Genomic DNA, 23,918 nt, shown 5'->3' on the forward strand with positions numbered 1-23,918 from the left:
GAGCAGTGGCTTTGTAGTGCAGGTACCAAACCCCAGCGATAATTCTGGAGGCAAAATAACAGTAACAACATCAACAGTATCTCCTTCATCTCATCTCGGATACAAATTGAAGGAATTGTGTTAAGTGGAATAAGCCAAAATAAAGAAGATAAATAGCTAAAGATCTCACACAGCAGTGGAATTTATGAAACAAGAACAGCAAGGAAATAATACAAAGTGGATCTGAAACTGAGTGTGATGTATTGCACCTGAGCAAAGAGCTCTACAGAAGGAGAGAAGGGATATGGTGGTGGTGGGGTGGTTTGGAGTCTTAATGTATGATGGTGATAAACAATGTATTTTGTGGGTGATAGCATTTTGCAGGTACCTATTATGAGAAGATGAGATGTTGTCCCTGTGTATCAACATCTACACTGTAATACATTAAACCCCTAAGAAAGAGAGAAGAAAGAAAGGGGAAAGCAGACAAATGAAACAAACCCATAATCAGTTTCTTCAAAAAATGGAGAATCCAAACATGAAAATCTTGTCTTCTTATTTTCACGTTGTGTACTAATAAAAGGGTATTTTTTCACTTCACTAAAAACAGTAGCAATTTGTAGCATAGCAAATAATAAGCTAATATACTATGCACACAAAGACAGAGAGAAAGGGAAAAATAAACTGAGAATTTTCTACTGGAAGAATACTTATTTATAGACTAAAGATGTTCAGGACATCCAAGGAAAGTCAATTTAATTAAAGTGGCATCAAAGTGCATTAAAGTAAAATGCCTTAAAATTAAAACAAAAAGGGAAGTCTAATGGCAAGTCAAACATCCAAGTTCACATAACACTCCTCTGCCCAACACGATTGCCACCTCAACATGCTTCAGCTCAGACTGTGTCCAGAGACTTCAGGTGTGGAATGGCAACCCTTCAGCTTCATCTCTCGGATGAGACCTTTCCTTTCATAGAATTCTCTAATCCTATCCCAGGTGGATCACTTTCTAACAAAGTCCCAAAACCTAGATATAGACCAGGTTCTGTGAGACATAGCATATGTTCACACGTATCCATAAACAAGTGCAAAATATATACCTGAAAGCAGAAGTGCACTAGAGTTTGCAGTGAGTACCCCCCTAACACTTCCTCTCCACTATTCCAAGCTTTGGGTCCATGATTGCTCAACAATTTGTTTGGCTTTGTATGTTAACTCTCTTTTCAGCCACCAGGTTCCAGATGCCATTAGGATTCCTGCCAGGCTTCCCTGGATTGAAGACCCCACCAATGTGTCCTGGAGCTCAGCTTCCCCAGAGACCCACCATACTAGGGAAAGAGAGAGGCAGACTGGGAGTATGGACTGACTAGTCAATGACCATGTTCAGCGGGGAAGCAATTACAGAAGCCAGACCTTCCACCTTCTGCAACCCACAATGACCCTGGGTCCATGCTCCCAGAGAGATAGAGAATGGGAAAGCTATCAGGGGAGGGGGTGGGATATGGAGATTGGGTGGTGGGAATTGTGTGGAGTTGTACCCCTCCTACCATATGGTTTTGTTAATTTATCCTTTCTTAAATAAAAAATAAATAAATAAATAAAAAAGACTCCTCTGCCCTTTTAAAAGGAGGAGTCATTAAGCTACACACTGGCTCCACAGCGTTAGATACAAGAGCTTTAGTAGAGAGGCAGAAAATTTTTAGAGGGGTCAATCCACTCTATATAACAAAATAAAATTTATCCCAATGTTAATACAAGACCTAGGGAATCAAAGGGGTCTAGGGGCCGTGGTGGCACACCCAGTTAAGCGCATATAGTACTAAGCGTTAAGGACCCACTCAATGATCTGGTTCTACCCCTCAGCTCCCCACCTATAGAGGGGAGCGTCACAAGCATGTATCTCTGTTTTTCTCTCCTTAGTCTCTCATTTTTTTCCCTCTGTCTTATCCAATAAAAAACGGGAAAAAATGACCACCAGGAGCAGTGGTTACATAGTGCCGGCACTGAACCCTAGTGATAACCCTGTAGGCAGAGAGAGAGAGAGAGAGGGAGGGAGGGAGACAGAAAGTTCTTGTGTATCTGTCACATGGTAACGATTTCCACATCAAAGTTAAAGCAGAAACAGAACTAGAAGGATAGCAAGTAAGATTTCTGTAGATACTTTAAATTCCTCAGTAGAAGGGGGAAAATGGTCAAAGACAACCAGAGGTTAGTGTAATAGGTTAGTGCACGCTGTTGCAAAGCACTAACTTTGTATGTTGTGAGCTGGTGCTGTTGATAGGCAAAATAAAATAAAATGGTGGAAGACTCGATACCCAAAAGTTTTATGGTTGTTATGGCAAGAAGTACATAGTAACCACAACTTTGAAAACTAAAACATCAGGAGTATGTAATATATAGAGACATGGCTTAACATGGAAGTATCATTTCCACGTTTAGTTCTCATAAGCCATTTATACTTTGTGGGCACATAAAACATTTGCTTGATATTTTAAATATTTGTTTATTTTCCCTTTTGCTGCCCTTGTTTAACATTGTTGTGGTTATTGATGTTGTTGTTGTTGTTGGATAGGACAGAGAGAAATGGAGAGAGGAGGGGAAGACAGAGAGAGGGAGAGAAAGACACCTGCAGACCTGCTTCACCGCTTGTACAGCAACTCCCCTGCAGGTGGAGAGCTAGTGGTTGGAACCGTGATCAGAAGTCTGGTCCTTGCGCTTTGCATCACGTGTGCTTAACCCACTGTGCCACCGCCCGACTCCCCATATGCTTGATTTTTTTTTTTTATAGAAAGGCAGAATAAAACTCAGGATCTTATGCAGGGGCGCCATGCCGCACCTTACCTCTGGGCTCCTCCATCCTCACTTTTTTTTTTTTTTTCAAAATTAGGAATATAGATTTAGATCGGGGGAGACAGAGAGAGAAATGCACTACACAACCATCCACAGAGTTCCACCTGTTTTTTTCTTTGTTGTTTTCATACTGGGATGAGACTTGCCCTTAAAGCCTCATGTAAGGAAGTAACACTATCACTGAGTCAGTCACCTTCTAGTCCCATAAATATTTATGTGTGTGTTTAATACTATAAAAAGAAAAGAAGAGGGAGGTATTTTATAGAAAGTAAGGAGTAAATTCTAAAAAAACATATATAAGCTGGCGATTTTACTGGAGAGAACAAAGCATAGTAAACAATAATTACGTCAGAATTGTTGGATGCTTTAGACCGTTTGCAGCCTGCAAAGCAAGGAGAAAAATATCCAGCATCATCTCTTCCACATATAGGAGTGTAAATTGTACTTGAACAATGACAGTTAGAATTGCAAGGAGCTGTCAGACTTCCCAACTGCCCTGTCCTATGAAGAGATTAAGTATAATTAAAGCATCACTGTTATTAAAGTTATTAATGCATATGTCAAGATATCAACAAGATCCATAAAATATAATTATTGAAAAAAGTGTAATAACTTTATTGAGGTATGGTGGATATGACATAAAAAGCACATATTTGTGGTATAAAATTAAACATCTTATGAAATCCATCACTACAATATGGTTAATAAGCACAGTTGTCACCACCCAAAATTTCTTCAAGACCCTTAGTAGTAGTTCCTTTATCCACCCATAGTGTGATCACTACACCCATGGTGTGGTCTAATTTCTGTTACAATTTATTATTCAATTTTCCAAAAGGAAAATTATACATCCATACCAACAGTGTAGAAAAATTGTACTTCCTTATCTATTACATTCTTCATTTACCCTTTCTAGTTGTAGATATTATAATAGCGTTTATAGTAGTTTGATATTGTGATTTTTTTCTTTTAGTGTGAATTTCCCTAATGATTAAATATGTTGAACATCTTTTCATATGCTTGTTTTCCATCTATTTTTCTTACTTGGATAAATGTCATTTTCAAATCGTTTGTCTTTTTTTTGTAGATTATTTGTTTCATGTTATTATACATTGAGAGTGCCTTAAAGGCTCTATAAACATGTCCTTTGTTATATCTGAGTGATCTTAGCAAAGTGACTGTATTCCTTGGCTTATGTGGAAGAATAATAGCAAATGGTTAGTATGCTATCATGATTACCTCTGCAAAAAAAAAAAATGTACATTTACCATTACTGTAATCACTAGATATTGTGTTCTGTATTAGAAAAAGCAGTGATCAATTTTCCAAGGATATTTATTTTATTTCCTCCACACTGTATTAGTTTTTTCTTTCTTGTACTTAGCTAAGTCCATTGAAGAAAAAAATTTTTTTTCTGAGAAAATTGAGCATCTTATCATATGGTAATATTTTAGAGCATACATCTTGCTATACATAAAGCCTTGACTCTGACCCTTGCTGCCACATGAAAAACACCATGGAACTGGTGTTTTCATGTCACTTCCTCTCACTCCCTTCTCTCTTTTCTCTCACTCTCTCTAAGTAAGTAAAACTAAATAATAATAATAAAATGAAACAAAAAATAAAAACTATGTAGGGAAGTGGCTCAGCAGTATCTTATGTGTATGAGGTCCTCAGTTTATTTCCATAAGTCATGTAAATTAAGTGAAATTACATTCAAAATAAATTGTGTATGTTACTATTTGTGTTTGTTTTATCCAGAATAAATTAAGTTGGGATTTCATATTTTATGCAACCTGATAATTACTAACTTTAATAGTAAAGTTTAGCCTAGAGATCAATTAATGTATTTGCCCAAAACCCAGTAGTGAGAACTTCTGGATTCATGGCCATGGAGTAACAGATGCTGAAAGATCACTCCCATGATCAGCTAGATAAAACAATGAAAAATCCTTGGAACCTCACTACATTACAATTGGAACTTCTGAGGAAACACACTGAACCACAAATAGATACAGGTATATATGGAAAAGGTTGAGGGAGAAACTGTCAAGATGAAAGAAACAGTTTGAGCCAACAGCCAGCTCCATCCTGGTAGCTAGGCAGCAGAGCAGAGCAGAGGGTCAGCCCCAAGAAAGTGGGGAATTTATCAGAGAGAAACTGGTAAAAAATTAAAAGCACCTGGTCCACCCAGGTTGGTCACTTATTCTTTGGACAAAGTTTAGCTTCTTGTCAAGGTCCATTGTTAACAAATATCCTCACCAAAATATATAACGATAGAAAGCTCTTTCTCCTCCCAAAGGCATGCATTTCTTCAAGATTTTCACCTTTTTAAAGTTTTTGTTGCCTAAACAACTCTGTTTCAAAACTAGTATTTTATTATTTTAAAATATTGTATTTATTTATTTTAAGCAAAGATGCTTTAGCACTTGATTTTCTTTTTAAAAATTTATTTATTATTGGATAGAGACAGAAATTGAGAGGGGTGGGGGAGGTAGAGAGGGAAAAAGACAGAGAGATATCTGCAGCTCTACTTCACCACTTTTGAAGCTTTCCCCCACAGGAGGGGACCAGGGGCTTAAATGTAGGTCCTTGCACACTGTGGCGTGTGTACCTAACCAGGAGTGACACTGCCTGATCCCAATATTATATTTATTTATCAGTGAAGGAGAAAGCAAGAGATTCTGGGAATCAAATTCAAGACCTCATACAGATTTCTGATGTTTTATCCACTGTGCAGACTCTAGGGCTGCAAAAGTAGTATTTTAAAACCTAGTTCAATTTGTATTAGTCATAAAGACTTGCCCTTTTATTTCAAATAAATTTCTAACTCTGAATAAAAGAAAAAAATTAGCTTAACTTTCCCAGTTGTTATAGTGGAAGAAGCATTAACCAGTCACAAACTATCCAACAGTAGTGAAAAATGGAAGTCTGTTTTCTTTACTTATTTTACTTGCTAAGTAATTTTATTTCTGATTCTGTTTCCCTGTATTTAACATAAATCTCTGCTCAGTTCTTTGAATTTTTTGTAGACCATGCTAAATAATTTCTGCTTGTGTTTTCAAATGTACTTCACCTTTATTCACTGATGTTTACAAAAATAGAAATATGCTAGGGATTTAAGGTTAAACTAATTTTGTAGAGACAGTACTGTCTTCTAAGTGGTGTCTATTTTCAGGTAAAATTCTATTTACAGGCTCTGAATCACTCCAATCTGTTTTTCTTTAGTACTTTGTGAGTATATATACAATCAGCTCACAAGCTGCTCTTATATTTTGGCTGTTAATAAGAAAAGGGAAAATAATGACTTTTTAAAAATTTAATAAAGGATTAATTAACAAAACCATAGGGGAGGAGGGGTACAACTCCACACAATTCCCACCACCCAATCTCCATATCCCACCCCCTCCCCTGATAGCTTTCCCATTCTCTATCCCTCTGGGAGCATGGACCCAGGGTCATTGTGGGTTGTAGAAGGTGGAAGGTCTGGCTTCTGTAATTGCTTCCCCGCTGAACACGGGCGTTAACTGGTGGGTCCATACTCCCAGTCTGCCTCTCTCTTTCCCTAGTATGGTGGGTCTCTGGGGAAGCAGAGCTCCAGTGGTGAGGGGTAGACATGCAGCTTCCTGGGCCAGTGGGGGATGGGAGTGGGTGGGAGGGATGGGTCACAGTCTTTTGGTGGTGGGAATGGTGTTTATGTACACTCCTAGTAAAATGTAGTCATATAAATCACTAGTTAATATGAGAGGGGGAAAATTAATTGTATGTCTCGAAGTTTCTCAAAACACAAACTGAATCTTTTTAATATATATGCTGTGTAATTGATATGCAGAAAATATGACTTCTATAATTCTTTAACATGTTCAATAATTTCAAGGTATAAGTAAACATGTAAAGGTTACTATGTAAATTATGAATGTACTGTTATACTTTATACAAAATATAATAAAATTATAATTACCCATCATAGTCATCATTGATGCCAGCAAGTCGCGGTGAATCACAGTGTATGAAAATTATAAACACAAGAAGTCCAACAGATACACAAGATGAAACTAGTATAGATCTCATAAGGTTTTTACAGTTCATTTGCAATTTGGAGACAATGATACCACCCAGAATCAGGCCAAGTGCACCTCCGGGAAAAAAAACAACTCCTAGGTGATAAAAATGATAGAAAACAGAAAAAAAGTAATCAGGTAAAACAGTGCAGACAATTCAAACACTGACCCAACCAACACCCCCTGCTGTAAATGTACTATATATTTCAATATAAGGAAAGAGTAAGAAATTAAAGGTATAAAAACTATTTTGACAAACCTGAACCTCAAGATAAATACAAATTTGTGGGTCAGACTGAATTCACAGATATAATGGAGGGCAGTTTGGTTGATGTTTTGTCTGTATATGATAATTACACGTCAAATAAATTCATGACTTAAAGAAAAAAAAGATGAAAGCTATTTTGTTGGGGAATACTATTTGATAACAGTCGGTATATATATTATAGTAAAAGACAAGCTCAAAATAAAAAGGGTTTGAAAAGAATTGCTACCAAAAATTAAAGCAAATCACCCATTGTGTCTGTGAGTTGATATGCCATATTAATAAGCTCACAACAAGGTGGGGGTACAGAACAGCCATTACAGTATTCTCATTTATGTCAACCATAAGAATTGTAAAGAGGCATGCACAAGGAGGAGGAAAATGTGGTGAATGAAAAAGAGAAAAATATGAGTAGAGAAAATAAAAGAGATCTGTAGCATATTCAGCCCCTCACATCTTTATGTGGTCATCTGCTGATGAGAATTTAGACTATTTCCACTCATTGGCTATTGTGAATAATGCAGCTGTGAACATAGGAGTGGATATCTCATTCAAGTTAGTGTTTGCTTTGGAGTAGGGCACCAAAGAAAAAACCCTGGGTGGAGGGTGGAGGGTGGCAGGTGGAGGGTGGAAGGTGAATGTTCAGCTTCATGGGGCGGCGGGGGGCGGGGGGAATGAGACACAGTCTTTTGGTGGTGGGAATGGTGTTTATACACACTTCTATCAATTTGTAGTCATATAAATCACTATTTAATTAATATGAGGGGAAAATTTGATTGAATATCTCAAACTTTTTACAGCACAGAGACTTTTTAATACACAGGCTGAGTCTTTAATATGTTGACTCTTAAAAGCTTAGTCCACCAACACCTATGGGCATCTAATCTTTGATAAGGGGGCCCAAAGGATTAAATGGAAAAAGGAGGCTCTCTTTAATAAATGGTGCTGGGAAAACTGGGTTGAAACATGCAGAAGAATGAAATATAACCACTTTATCTCACCAGAAACAAAAATCAACTCCAAATGGATCAAAGATCTAGATGTCAGACCAGAAACAATCAAATACTTAGAGGAAAACATTGGTAAAACACTTTCCCACATACACCTCAAGGACATCTTTGATGAATCAAACCCAATTGCAAGGAAGACTAAAGCAGAAACAAACCAATGGGACTACATCAAATTGAAAAGCTTCTGCACATCCAAAGAAACTATTAAACAAACAGAGAGACCCCTCACAGAATGGGAGAAGATCTTAACATTCCAGACATCAGACAAGAAACTAATCACCAAAATATATAAAGAGCTCAGCAAAATTAGCACCAAAAAAGCAAATGACCCCATCCAAAAATGGGCAGAGGATATGAACAAAACATTTACCTCAGAGGAGATCCAAAAGGCTAACAAACATATGAAAAACTGCTCTAGGTCACTGATTGTCAGAGAAATGCAAATTAAGACAACACTAAGATACCACCTCACTCCTGTAAGAATGGCATACATCAAAAAGGACAGCAGCAACAAATGCTGGAGAGGATGTGGGGACAGAGGAACCCTTTTACATTGCTGGTGGGAATGTAATTTGGTCCAGCCTCTGTGGAGAGCAGTCTGGAAAACTCTCAGAAGGCTAGACATGGACCTTCCATATGATCCAGTAATTCCTCTCCTGGGGTTATACCCCAAGGACTCCATAACACCCAACCAAAAAGAGGTGTGTACTCCTATGTTCATAGCAGCACAATTCACAATAGCTAAAACCTGGAAGCAACCCAGGTGCCCAACAACAGATGAGTGGCTGAGAAAGCTGTGGTATATATACACAATGGAATACTATGCAGCTATCAAAAACAATGAACCCACCTTCTCTGACCCATCTTGGACAGAGCTAGAAGGAATTATGTTAAGTGAACTAAGTCAGAAAGATAAAGATGAGTATGGGATGATCCCACTCATCAACAGAAGTTGAGTAAGAAGATCTGAAAGGGAAACTAAAAGCAGGACCTGATCAAATTGTAAGTAGGGCACCAAAGTAAAAACCCTGTGGTGAGGGTTAGACGTGCAGCTTCCTGGGCCAGTGGGGGGTGGGAGTGGGTGGGAGGGATGGGTCACAGTCTTTTGGTGGTGGGAATGGTGTTTATGTACACTCCTAGCAAAATGTAGACATATAAATCAGTAATTAATATGAGAGGGGGAAAATCAGTTGTATGTCTCAAAGTTTCTCAAAACACAAACTGAATCTTTTTAATATATAGGCTGTGTATTTGATATGCAGAATCTCTCAAAAGCCTAGACCAAGTAAATTAGAAGCATCCAATAGCACAGCTATATACAAGATACTGGATACTGTACAGCAAACCATAACAAAAGGACTTTTCAAAGTTAACCCAATTACCAAACAATGTGATGATAACATTAACTATCGATTCTCTTTTTGAACCCTAAGACAGCAGGAACCTCACATCTCCACTAGAGAGTCCCTACTTCCCCCAGTCCTGGAACCCTTGGATAGGGCCCACTTTCCCGTATGCCTCTCCCAATCCATACCAAATAATATTGCATCTGACGATCACAACCTAACCAACGCAACGATTGCCACCTCAACATGCTTCACCTCAGACTGTGTCCAGAGACTTCACGTGTGGAATGACAACCCTTCAGCTTCATTACTTGGGTGAGACCTTTCCTTTTATAGTACACTCTAATTTCATCTCAGGTGGTTCACTTTCTAACAAAGTCCCATAACCTAGATATACACCAGTTTCTGTGAGAGAGAGCTTATGTTCACACATATCCATAAACTACTGCAAAATATATACCTGAAAGCAGAAGTACACTAGAGTTTGCAGTGAGTACCTCCCTAACACTTCCTCTGCACTATTCCAAGCTTGGGATCCATGATTGCTCAACAAATTGTTTGGCTTCGTATGTTAACTCTCTTTTCAATCACCAGGTTCCAGATGCCACCAGGATATGGCCAGGCTTCCCTGGATTGAAGACCCCACCGATGTGTCCTGGAGCTCAGCTTCCCCAGAGACACACCTTACTAGGGATAGAGGCAGACTGGGAGTATGGACCGACCAGTCAACGCCCATGTTCAGCGGGGAAGCAATTACAGAAGCCAGACCTTCTACCTTCTGCAACCCTCAATGACCCTGGGTCCATGCTCCCAGAGGGCTAGAGAATGGGAAAGCTATCATGGGAGGGGGTGGGTTATGGAGATTGGGTGGTGGGAAATGTGTGGAGTTGTACCCCTCCTACCTTATGGTTTTGTTCATTAATCCTTTTTTAAATAAAAAATTTAAAAAAAAAAGCTTAGTCCAGGGAGAACAAAAGCAACTGGTGGCATAGCTATATGCAAATAATGTCAAAGGACATAAAATATGGTGAGGGTGTGTATGATACAGAAAATCCTAACAAAGGGATTCTTCAAAGTTAACCTAATTGCCAAACAATGTGATTATGCAATAACAATTGTCTTCTTAAACCCTAAGACAACAGGAATCTCCCGCTTCGTCTATAGAGCCTATGTTTCTCCCAATTCTAGAACCTCTGGGGTGGGGCTCACTTCCCTGCATGCTTCTCTCAAGTCAGGCCAAATGATATTGCATCTGCTGATTGCAACCTAATCAATGCAACAAGTACCATCTCAACATGCTTCACCTCAGACTGTGTGCAGAGATGTCAGGCATGTAATGCCAACCCTTCACCCTCATCACTAGGGTGAGACCTTTCCTTTTATAGGATTCTCAAATTCCATTCCAGGAGGTTCACTTCCTAACAAAAGTCCCAAAACCTAGATATAGACCAGGTCCTGTAAGATACAGCATATGTTCACATGTATCAATAAATTAGGGCAAAATATATACCTGAAAGCAAAAATACACCTCTCATTCACTCCAAAGCTAACCTTATCAAAGCAAGGACTGCAAAAGCTGAATAAGGGCAAGAAACTGGTATACTTTAATGATGACTCTGTAATCACTATCAGGCCATTCCACCAGCTGGGGCCCTAATCGGGGGGGCCTGAATCTCCCAAACAGATTTGATGGGCCTAGACCTCAAATAAATTCCTCTCCCCATTGTTTCCAGTCATCTCTATCAGGAACAACAAAATAGACCCCTTTGTGGGCCCCCATAGGACCTTGCCCTCAACCTGCATCAACAATATCAGAGAATGGCCCATCCTCTGAAGGCAGGATGGACAACATACTCTATGCTACACCTGAGTAAGATGGGTCAATATTGGGGCAGCATGGAATGTTCCTACTCATGACCACAGAATGTGAGCTCAAATCTAGAGGGATGTAGAGATCACACAGGCTCCTAAGCTTATTATGGGCCCCAGATCACATCAAATTGATGGGATTTATAGTAATATTTATACCCCTTGCCCATATTAGGGAGCTACTCTCTTCCCTGATCCAGCTTTCTGGTCCTTTTCCCAGCCATGACATCATCTCCCAGATAATAATTAGGATTCACCTGCATATCAGATTTCAGGCTCAGGCAAACAAACAAACAAACAAAAACACTAGTATAGCTACAGGCCCATTGAAATATAACTAAAATATGCCTACTATCTATCTACAAAATGGAGGACTCCTCAATGCTTCACCTGCACTATTCCAGCCTTTAGGTCCATGATTGTCCAACAATTTGTTTGGCTTTGTATGTTAACTCTCTTTTCAACCACCAGGTTCCAGATGCTAGCAGGATGCAACCAAACTTCCCTGGACAGACAACCCCACCAATGTGCCTTGGAGCTTCGCTTCCCCAGAGCCCTTCCCCACTAGGGAAATAGAGAGACAGGATGGGAGTATGGATTGACCTGTCAACTCCCATATTCAGCAGGGAAGCAATCACAGAAGTCAGACCTTTAACCTTCTGCATCCCACAATGATCTTGGGTCCATACTCCCAGAGGGTTAAAGAGTAGGAAAGCTATCAGGGGAGGGGTTGGTATACGGAGGTCTGGTGGTGTGAAGCTGGTGGTGTGAAGCCAAAGAAAATAGAGACCTAAGGTAGAAAGAAGCTAGAATGCCTACTTTAGATACGTTCCTAGGGGCCCGTGACTAGAGGGAGGTGAGGACACAGAACTCTTGTGATGGGAACAGTGTGGAATTATACTATTACCTTATAATTTTGTAAATAAATATCAAAACACTAGTATCCTTTTTTAAATAACGCATGAATGTTTGCAATAGGTAGTAGTGAGTTGGCTCACAAACAGTAAAAATATGCAGATATATGGGAAGAGTGGTCTTCTATGGGGAGAGAAGAAGAAAATAAGATGAGGTAGAAATGTAGAAGTTCATATAAGAGTACATGTGCTAAAAGTATACAATGACAGAAAAGTATTACTATTTTTAAAATATTTGAAACAGTATTCAGTGTCTAAATTTTGAGAAAAAAGATGACCTACTACGACATCATCCTTCTTTGAAATATTTCACATATACTTATTAAGAAATTTTGCATAAAATTTTTGCCATGATTACAACAAGAAAATAAGTCTACCTGAAAGTGTCCTTGCCACATTTCGTGTTAATATAAACTGACTTTCTAAATATGTAGGCAAAAATTCGGTTATTGCAATAATAAGTAAAGTTTCTGATGCTTTGGACAAAGATAAGAATAGAAATATTCGTCTCTTTATCAAAATCTGAAACAGAAATAAATTGTATGTGAATTATTTTAATGTGTTAGGTAAAAAGAACTTCACTTCTTTAACCTAAACTAAGGCCAATGTGTGTGTGTATATATATGCAAACTATATCTATATTTAAAGTGAAATTTGTAATTTTCTAGTACACAAATGCTATCAAAGGCATATGATACTTGAAATACTTCAACTACTTTGTTATTTGATCTCCTTTTTAATGTTTTTATAATATTTTATTTTAATGAAAGAGAGTGATGCTGAGAGAAAGACACACAGAGAAAGAACAGAACACTGATCAGCTCTGGCTGATGGTGGTGCTGGGGATTGAACCTGATACCTCAGAGTCTCAGGTAAGAGAGTCTTTAGCATAATCATTAAACTGTCTCCCCAGTCTTAATTTGATCTCTATTTAAGTTTAAATGTATTATCCTGAAACATGCCACCTCTAATTTTTGTAAGTCTGATACCTTGTTACAAAGAGTACAAGAATAGAATTCATTTATTTTATCTACTGTTTCCCCTAGTTAATCTTTCTATATATAGATAGCTAAAAACAAAATAAAGAAAATTTAAGCAGCATTTAGTAAAATCAGTGGGATTTCAGTCAAGATTCTACAAGTGTATTCCTAGGAATTTCAACTACATAGCGCAATCATTTGTGTTGTGATTTAACATTTCTCTGTACCTATTAAGAAGTTTTTAAAGTACACATAGTGATGTACATTAACGGAATAATTTGTGCACAGTAATTATATTAAAATATACTATTTTTAATTAATGTATTTCTTTTTTAGACATGTATATGTCCTTGAAAATGTTTTAGTGGTGATACAGGTGTTTGCGTATTTTTAACCAAATTTAATTTTGTTTTTCAAGTCTTAACTGTTTTTGAAATACACTCATATTCTGAATATTCAGATAATTTGTTTTCTAAATGCTATTTAATTTTATTTTCAAAATTTACTTATTCTCATGTGAAACAGAAACAATGAGAGACCACAGCACTGTTCAGTACTGGTATAGGATGGTGTCAGCCACTGAACCTGGAGACTCTGGGATCTCAGGCATAAAAATCCAGTGTACCAGGGGCAGGCAGGTGTAGATAACATAGTGGTTATGCAAAGAGACTTTCATGCCTGAGGCTCCAGAGTCCCAGATTCAATCCCCACACCACCATAAACCAGAGCTCATTAGTGCTGTGGTAAAAAAAAAAAAAAAAAATCCAGTTTGCCACTGACGTGCTGTTCCTATTTAATTTTCTACACTGTAGTTTCACCATATTTACCCATTTTGATTGAGTTAAATACTTCATCTGACTTCAATACCCTGTTATCATAAGTGAAGATATATTAACAACCCTGTTTATTCACCTTAAATCATTTAAAGAGTTCTTTGAAATTATATATCTTATAAAGGAAATATTACGGTGTTGAAATTTGGCAAATATTGTTTCATTATTTCTCCCTATTTTTTGTCCTCCTCAGGAAAAAATGAATTTGTACTTCATAATACAGAAGAGTTCCCCCTCCCCCATGTAGTATTATATAACATCTAAACTTCATTAGAGCAATACTTCTGGTTCCATATGTCCTTCTAGAACTTCATCATTCACCCATAAAAAATCATTGAACTTTAGGAGATCTTTACAACTCCTCATACAAGCAATGGTTCTATGACAGAGTCATCAAACGGTAATATGACACCAGTTAGAACTGTCTTAAGACTCTAGTATCAGAATGAGTTACCATATTGTGAAAAAGTCCAAGTTCAGAGAGACCATCTGTGAGTTATCTAACATGCAGATAAAAAACAAATTTGTCCGCTGGGGGGGATGGGGAGGTAAGGCTAGCATAAGGATCTGAGTTTAAGCCCCTGGCTTCCCACCTGCAGGGGGTCATTTCACAAGCAGTGGAGCAGGTCTGCAGGTGTCTGTCTTTTTCTCCCCCTATCTTCCCCTCCTCTCTCGATTTCTCTCTGTCCTATCCAACAACAATAACAAGGGCAACAAAGTGGGACAAAAGGCCTCCAGGAGCGGTGGATTCGTAATGCAGGCACCAAGCCCCATGATAACCCTGGAGGCAGAAAAAAAAAATGGAATCCACCTGTAATCTGTTAACACAAAATAAACATAGCTCCCTGGCCTCCATGCTGCCTTGGAATCATACTTAAAAAAAAAAAAAAGTATACCCCTATCTTTTTCAATTTTATTTATTTTAAGGTCTATCTTGTCAGATTGACAATAACTGTTCCTGCCCCTTTTTGTGGTCCATTGGCTTGTATGGTAGTTTTCCAGCCTTTCACTTCGAGTCCATGTCTGTCTTCTTGACTGAGGTTGGATTCCTGCAAACAACACATGGTTGGGTTGTGTTTTCTGATCCATCTTCCCATTCTGCATTTTAATAGGTGAATTCAGGCCATTATTATAGAATGAAGATATTTTAATGCCATTATTCTATAATTTTAGAGTGTTTTGATATAAGCATGCTTATGATGATGTGATTCTTTGTAAGAGACCTTTCAGAACTTCTTGCAGTCTTGGTGATAGTTGATTTCTTCAACTGTTGCTTGTCTCAGAAGGTTTTTAAGCCTCTCTCTCTCGCTCTCTCTCTCTCTCTCTCTCTCTCTCTCTCCCTCTCTCTCTCCCTCTCTCTCTCTCTCATTTGAATGCCAGTCTAGCATAATGCAGTAGTCTTGGTTGAAAGCCTTTCTCTTTCAGAGCTTGATATATACCTTGCCATTCTCTTTTAGCCTTTAGTGTTTGTGTGGAGAAATCTGCTGGTAATCTTATGAGATTTCCTCTGTAAGTGACTCTTCATTTTTCTCTTGCAGCCTTCAAGATGTTTTCCCCACCCTTATTTCTTTTCATTCTCAATGTGGTATGTCTTGGTGTCTTTAAGTCTCTGTTAATTCTGTTTGAGACCCTCTGGGCTTCTTGAACTTTTATGTCTTTTATGTTGTCTAGAGTAGGGCAGTTCTCAGCTGTAGACTGCTTTCTTCCCCTCCCTCTCTTTCTTCATCTGACAAGCCAATAATGCTTATATTACTTCTTTTGAAGTCATCCCATATGTCTCTGTTGTTGTTTTAAGTATCTCTTAATCTCTTTTTGAGATCTCTTACTTCTTTCTTAGTTTTCTCTAATTCATCTTCAATCTTGCTAGTTCTGTTTTCTGCCTCATGTATTCTATTCTCTCTCCCCCTGTTGTTTTCTGTAGCTCAGATATTTTGTTACACTGTTCCGATAATGTATTAGTTTATTCAGCTATTTGTACTCTTAGCTCGACTATTTCAGATTTCAACTCACTAGTCCTTCAAGATAGTGTTTGCTCTTGGAGTCTCATTTGCTATTTCCCCATTTCTGATGATCTTACTTTCAAAATCTTTCTTTTTTCTCCTGTGACTAATACCTCAAGTAGTCTTTGGATCTTGTCCTCATTCTTCTGTGCTTTTACCTTTGGGGAGATTTTATCTGGACTTTAGTCCTGATTCGTTTCTCCAAGCATTACTTAATACTCAGAGGATCAGTCAATCAAGAGGACTTAATTATTACTAGCATCTATGCACAAAAGGAGAGGACATTTAAATACATCAAACATCTACTGAAAGAGCTATAGCAATATATTAACAGCAACACAGTAATAGTAAGGAATTTCAACACCTCTTGGACGCTAGATCAGAAACTATTAAATATTTAGAGGAAAATATTGACAGAACTCTTCTCCATCTAAAATTTAAAGGCATCTTCAATTAAACAAATCCAATTACTATATATATATATATATTTGAACAGTAAACACAAAGCAGAACTTGGATTGCCTGAACTGCATTTAAAGTATCCTTTAGGTCCAGTAGTTCTGTTTGGAGTTTTTTTGTTTGTTTGTTTCGTTTTTTTCCTGTACTTTGTAATTTTTGGTCAACTGGTCACCGAGTTCATGAATCTTTAGTTTCTTGACCTCATAAGTGAACTGCACATTTAGGCATGTGAAAGATGATCTTTTTTCAGGCATCAGTATAAAAACAACAAAGTTGTAAAAATAAATAAAATGTACAATAAAAGGGAAAAAAAAGTTGTGGAAACCCTTTACTTAAATTTGTCCAAGAAATAACAAAGAAAATGGACAAAAAAGAGTAAGTAGGGATAAAATTCTGAGATAAAGTAGGAAAATTTATTTGTCAATATTGTGAATGATCTTCAAAGTTCTCAAAAAGAGTGAATTATACTTACCAAGTGATCTGAAAAAGGATTTAGTATATTTTATGTGTAAAGGGCAGGAGAGATATGCAAAAAAATTTCATGCCTAAGGCTCTGACGTTCCAAACACAAACCTCTACACCAGAATTGAGCAGTGTTCTGGTAAAATACACACACACACACACACACACACACACACACACGAAAGATTCATTTCTGTAGGCAACATAAGGATAAAGTTATGAATAGAAAAAGTGAATTGAATGTTACATCATTATTTAGAAGATAGTTTTTTAACCTCTACTATGTCTAGAATATAGATCTTATTTCTCATTTATCTTCTTCATTTGATAAGTAAATAATGTATTTTTTGTAAAATATTGTTTGTGAAAATAATTGCTAACTTACAATGTTCTCTTTAAGCCATTTAAACATAATTCAAAAAAAGTGTTTGCCTACAAGTCTTCTCACTAAATGTCTTATCTCTATAAGAAATAATAAACACAAAATATCATTAAAAAACTTCAGAAGACATAGAAGGAAAATACTTCTAGTTTCTAACTTCAGTCCAGTACTTGGCAATATCATTTGAATTATTTGATAGTATTGTCTGTTATCTGTAAAATGAATAGGTTTATTATTCTACCCAGGTATAAGTTGAGCAGTATGGCACTATGTTTATTTTCTTAAATCCAATATTAGAAAACTGTGAAGGTACACTTAGTTGGCTTCTTCATATGAAATATTTTACATTACCTTAAAAGCAGCAAAAACATTCTTGATTCCATATTTAAATTCCACATCTTTAAATTGTTTTGCAACTATTGACTGTTTACGTTTCCTACCTTTTGTCTTTGTTGTACCTATATGTTAAAAGGTAAAAGAATAGTATATGTTCACATAAGTAAAAGAAATCTATTAACATATGTATACATATAGTAATAAGCCATGTTTTTTCTTACAATGGCAAGTCAGATATTTATTAGCAAGCTAAAGTCATTCCAGTTAAGGGGGGGGGGAAGCATCCTAAAATGGAGCTGTCCTAAAGAATACTCTGTGATCATGAAAAATTTCCAAACACATATTATCCAACACAACATGTGACTATTAAATACCTGAACCTACTCTCATGACCAAGTAAATAAATTGTTCATTTAATTTGAAAATATAAATACCACCTGGGGCAAATAGCTATAGTATTTAATAATACAGTTATAAAATATGAGTAAACTTTGATAAATAATAACATCTTATGCTAATAAAGTATTTGACCATTAGGAGTATTTTATTTTTCTAATGTAATATGTATTTTCAGCATTTCTAATAGGATTTTAATATATATCATCTCATTTCTAGTCACTCAAAAAAGTAGTAGTACATGTCTTAAACACAGATTAAAATTTTTAAACATGCTCTTTCAAAAAGTATCTCATGGACCTTGTTGGATATAAAACATTCCATAAAAGAAATAAAAAGGTGTCATGCGGTGGCACACTCAGTGGAGCAGACATGTTATGGTGAACAAGGATCAGACTCAAGCTTCCATTCCCCACCCGTGGGAGGGATGCTTCATGAGTGATATAGCAAATCTTACAGTGTCTCTCTCTGTCCCTCCCTGTCTATTTCTCTCTTCTCTCTCAACTTCTCTCTGTCCTATCTAATAAAAAAAAGGAAATCTAAATAAATAAAAAGGAGGTCAGAAGATGTGGCAAGAAGATAAATAAATAAATAGCCATAAATATGTACTAGTAAAAGCTTGTTGTACAAAATAAAATAGTAATTGGCCAGATGTAGCTTTATGTATTCCAATAATACTAGCCAATAACACTATCTCCAAGATAGAAGAATGCGGGATGGGATGCAGTCTTTTGGTGGTGGGAACAGTGTTTATGTACACTTTTATTAACTTGTATTCATATAAATTGCTATTTCATTAATAAGAGAAAAGAAAGAAAGAAAGAAAGAAAGAAAGAAAGAAAGAAAGGAAGAAAAGAAAAATGTGATGCTCTTATTCTGAAAATGAGAAGATAGGGTGAGAAAGCCACTGTTCTTTATTTATAAGTTCATCATCATTTTATTTTTTATAGTCACCTTGTATATTTTGTGGAAAGCATGCCAGTGGTATTACTAAAGACCATGTTATAACTGAGGCAGTAAAAAAAGAAATCCACCAACGCCAATGCCAGTATTCCTCAACAGCTTTGATTTTATCACTTAAGAGAGAACAATGAAAAATAAGATATTCAGACTTGTGCATTTATTACAAAGGCATAATCTAACACACAGAGAGAACATTTTCTGTTAATTTTACTCTAGTGTTCATTTTGCTAAAAATGAGTAGTTGTGGGTACTCTAAATATGCAATTTTCTGTCTCATAAGATCCTTAATTTTTTCCCCTGTTCAGTCAAGTTGTAATGAGCAATATTTTCTTTTTACTTTTTCCTGCAACAGAAACTATACTTTTGCAAGATTTTGCCTTCACATCTCCACTTTTCTTTAAAATTATTTTTTTCCCCATTAAACCACATGCCTTGATTTCAAGACAAACATGGCCTTTCAGGTGCACAGTTAACTCACTATTTGGCACCATACACTTGGAATCACAAATACTTTGAAATCTTTCTCTCATGGCTCTTTTACTCTCAGATTTAACATGGATTACCATTTTAGTGGTCATATCTAATCATCCTTAGGACTCTTTGTCACCCCTGCTTTCTTTTCTATGCCTTGTAGTCTTTTGGTGTGCATCTTTGCAAACCAAAAGCTTTGCAGTGGGCAAGGGTTAGAAGGAAACGTGAATATGCATCCTGGAGCCCCACCTTCCCAGATTCTTGCTCCACTAGGGAAAGAGAGAGACAGGCTGAGAGTATGGATTGACCTGCCAATGTCCATGTTCAGTGGGGAAGCAATTACAGAAGCCAGACCTTCCACCTTTCGCATCCCATAATGACTTTGGGTCCATGCTCCCAGAGGGTTAAAGAATAAGAAAGCTATTAAGGGAAGGAATAGGATACAGAGTTCTGGTGGAGGGAATTGTGTGGAATTGTATCCCTTTTACCTATGGTTGCCAGGGGCTAGCCCCAGCAGATATTAGGATATCCTGAAAGAGGAGGGGAGTAGGCGTGGAATGAGGAAGAATAAGAGACGAGTGAGTTTATGCTGAATCAAGCTCAAGCAGACATCTCTGTCATACTCAAGCAGAACTTTATTTTTACAGTCTCATAAGGCTTAGCTCATTAAAACAAAAATCACCAAGTAAGATCAGCACAGGTAGGGAACACCTCCTGCTTTGTGGAACATTCACATTCCAGGGGAATTTTTCTCCCTAGAGATCACATCACAGTTTCTATGTTTTTTGTTATTCCTGTACCTGTGTGCTAGGCAGATGTCCTATTGATTAAGATTAATATTCTACCTGTATGTTTATGCCATTCTCTTGTCCCTATGTATCAGAAGCCATGGTTCATAGAAAGTTCGAGTTTGTTATGTTTCTAGGGGCCTTAAACAAATTGAGCAGCCCATTTTTCATAAAACCTGTTCCATTATTTGATCAAGGAGTTTTGTTTTGTTCCTTACTGAGAAGGCACCAAGGTGGTGCTGACCTGGCCAGCCTCTCCATAAAGTTAAGCTGGCTATCTGGAATTCATCTTCTGTGTATGCTCACTGTGTGACCTAGGTTCTCATGTTCTATTCCTGCATAAAGAAGTGGGAACATAGTGGTGGGTGGTAGATTAAAAGGCTCATTGTATCTAGGCAGGTACCATAACTTTCCATTTATTAATTATGCTATGTAAGGTGGCCCCTCCACTGTGGGAAGCACCAATATTTCCCTATACTTTAGTGGGAATACTAAAGGAAGTGGTGTAGTAAAGGCGAAAATATTTCTTCCTCTTGGAGTCTCCTAAAAAATTTTGCATTATTGGTATTGCTTGTTCCTTTATGATCAGTCTTACAGAGTGCAGTGCAGGTTTTGTCATTACTTTTGTTATTTGTCAGGCTCTGAGCCTGGCCACAGGTAAAGATTATCAAGACCACACAAAGCTTAATCCCAAGCACTAGTCATTGCTAAAGGCATGATGGTTTCAGTTTGGCCTGGAGAGTCCAGCCATGTTGAACTCCCTATGAAGCTGGTATCATGTCAAGCAGCTCACATGGCAGCGCCATGTCCCCCTTTTTTATTTTGTAAATGAAACTTTTTTTTTCATACAAATGGCTTTGACGCTGTGACCTAGCACTCACTAAGCTCTTAAGGTTATTTTTTGTTCTAATTTTAACTAGGATTGATTATCCGTATGCAAACTTCCTAGAGTATCTATTATTTCTAAAAGGTCAGTTTTTATGAAACAAATTAACATTCTACCCCTTACTCTATAAGCTACCCAAAGCTGTGGGAAGAACCCACCACTCTCTATTTTTTTTCCCTTAACCTTTTCTGCCTGGGGTGTAGGTACTGGGGTGATAAAACTGAGGGCAAGCAATTCCTTCACAGACAGCTTATCTGACAATTGGTCAATTGTTATGTTTTGGACCTCTTTAGTCTGGGGGGTCTTTAAGGGTTTGTTTTGTTTTTGTTAATTAGCATTCCCCTTAGGAACAGTCTTTTTCCTCAGGTGGCATTTGGAAATAACCAATAAATCTTATAAAATAGCCAATCATACCCAATGCTAACAATACGAGTAATGGAACAAAAAGATGAAGTGGTTCCGGTTCAGTCCAGGGCCTCTTGCCTTGCAGAGGCCCCCACCATGCTCGGACCTTGTCAGACAGCTGGTGTGACATTGCCTTCACCATATGGTCTTGTCAGTGTTTCCATTTTATAAATAAAAACTTTTTTAAAAAAAAGGAAAGGAAACATGAAGAGTTCTGGACTGGGATTTTCTTTCACTTTTACTCATAATTATATTTTCAGCATTACATAGTCCTCACTATCTTCAGTCCCACACACAGTTAATACCTTCTCTAGCCTTTCAGTCAATATGGTAGGGGAATAGCAGACTTGTTTTCTTTTGCAGCCCCCAACATCGCAACAAAAACATGAATGGAAAATGAGTTTAGAGCTCTGGTGAGCTGACAACAAAAGAGAAAAACCTGGAACACAGGTATCAAGGATAGAAAGACTATCACCACAAAAATAAAGATTAGCTTCCCATTTAGCTCCATACTACCCAGTCGAACTCTTGCCATGGCAGCTATCTGCTGTTTCTACTGCCACCTTGGCCCTAACACCATTTCAACTACTACTGCCTGCTGCAGGTCTGAATCCTGCTTCTACCTGGCTCTCAGCTACTGCCCCCATCTGACTTCTGCTAGGTTTCCCGGTCAGTTAAGTCCCCTGGTCAGTTAGGCTTCCGCTGCCTATTGCCTCTGCGTCTTCACTGCCTCAATCTGCTATAGCTGGTCTCTGTACAGACTATTGGATTTGTTCTTCACAAAGTATCAAACATAATGGAAAGAAAAGAAAAATCTGAAATCACGGACCAAGACAATAGCTTGTGTGTGGGGGGGGGCTGAGTCACGGTGCACTCAGTAGAGAACACATTGTTTAAACCCCATGGTCCCTACATGTAAAGGGAAGTTTCACAAGTGGCAGAACAGTGCCCAGGTGTTTCTCATTCACTCTCTCTCTCTCTCTCTTTAGATACATATCTTTCTCTGTCTCTCAACCTCTATCAGAGGGAAAAAAAGAAAAAAAAAAAGGCCACCAGGAGTGAGAGAGTCCCAGTGCTGGCCCTGAGCCCCAGCAATAATCTTAAGAAAAAAAGAAAGGAAGGAAGGAAGGAAAAGAAAGGAGGGGAGGGAAAAATAAATAAAAAGAAAACACAGTAGCTTGGATAAAACATCAAATTCAACATAGTTATATAAACCTCATGATGAAAACTTCAAAACTATGATCTCATAGCTCACCAAATTAAGGAGATATATGTATAAAGACTACAAAAAATTCCAAGAAACAATGTGGGAAATTGCAGGAAAAGTCACAGCAGTGATCAGAGGACAAAGTGTGCAGTGACTGAGAAAAAAATCATAGAACACGACCTACAAGAAAACAGGTCAAAGAGAGCACAGGAAGATAAGGTAGAAGAAGCCATCCCCTAAAACAGAAGACAACAACAACAAAAGGCATATGGAAATAAGTAAATAAGTATAATTTAAAAATACCAAATCCAAATCAGTCATCATGGGAAAACATCCACATGCATAAGAAGCACTTTTTTTTTTTAAGCTGCTTTTTCATGGGCAAGTTAATTGATAACAGAAACCTGCTTAGTAACTTGATTGTGGGCCTCTTTCATTGAATGTGGAGCATAGTACCAGATTTGTCAATTGATGCAACAGCTCCTTTATTTTATTTATTTATTTTTTACATGAAAAACAATATGCTTATTCAAGTATTCTCAAAAAAATCATAAGAATTATGGCTGCACGATTTTTACAATATTGTGTGAGACACACAGGATCTTTCTACAATATATAATGTCAGTACACTTCTTTGTTTTTATTATTTTTATTTATAAAAAGGAAACACTGGGGAGTTGGGTGGTATCGCAGTGGGTTAAGCACATGTGGGGCAAAGTGCAAGGACCATCATAAGAATACTGGCTCAAGCCCCCGGCTCCCCACCTGAAGGGGAGTCACTTCACAAGCGGTGAAGCAGTTCTGCAGGTGTCTATCTTTCTCTTTCCCTGTCTTCCCCTCTTCTCTCCATTTCTATCTGTCCTATCCAACAACAAGAACATCAATAACAACAACAATAATAATTACAACAACAATAAAAACCAAGGGCAACAAAAGGGAAAATAAACAAATAAATGTAAAAAAAAAAAAAAGAAACACCGACAAACCATAGGATAAGAGGGGTACAACTCCACAAAATTCCCACCACCAGATCTCCATATCCCGTCCCCTCCCCTG

At 37.5% G+C, this 23,918-nt stretch overlaps 1 protein-coding gene across 2 annotated transcripts in view; it reads right to left on the minus strand.

Moving 5' to 3' along the window:
- Positions 1–23,918, minus strand: part of SLCO6A1 (solute carrier organic anion transporter family member 6A1) — a 58,716-nt gene that overhangs the window by 13,373 nt on the left and 21,425 nt on the right. For both annotated transcript variants that reach the window (XM_060201207.1, XM_060201206.1), the window contains exons 5-9: positions 19,097–19,218; positions 17,762–17,868; positions 12,672–12,816; positions 6,791–6,986; positions 3,177–3,330 (exon numbers count right to left, since the gene is read on the minus strand). In XM_060201207.1, coding sequence (XP_060057190.1) covers positions 3,177–3,330; positions 6,791–6,986; positions 12,672–12,816; positions 17,762–17,868; positions 19,097–19,218 — 724 coding nt within the window. The remainder of the gene's footprint in view (positions 1–3,176; positions 3,331–6,790; positions 6,987–12,671; positions 12,817–17,761; positions 17,869–19,096; positions 19,219–23,918) is intronic.

This window comes from Erinaceus europaeus, chromosome 11 (genome assembly GCF_950295315.1).
Source record: "Erinaceus europaeus chromosome 11, mEriEur2.1, whole genome shotgun sequence".
NCBI classification, from domain to species: Eukaryota; Metazoa; Chordata; class Mammalia; order Eulipotyphla; family Erinaceidae; genus Erinaceus; species Erinaceus europaeus.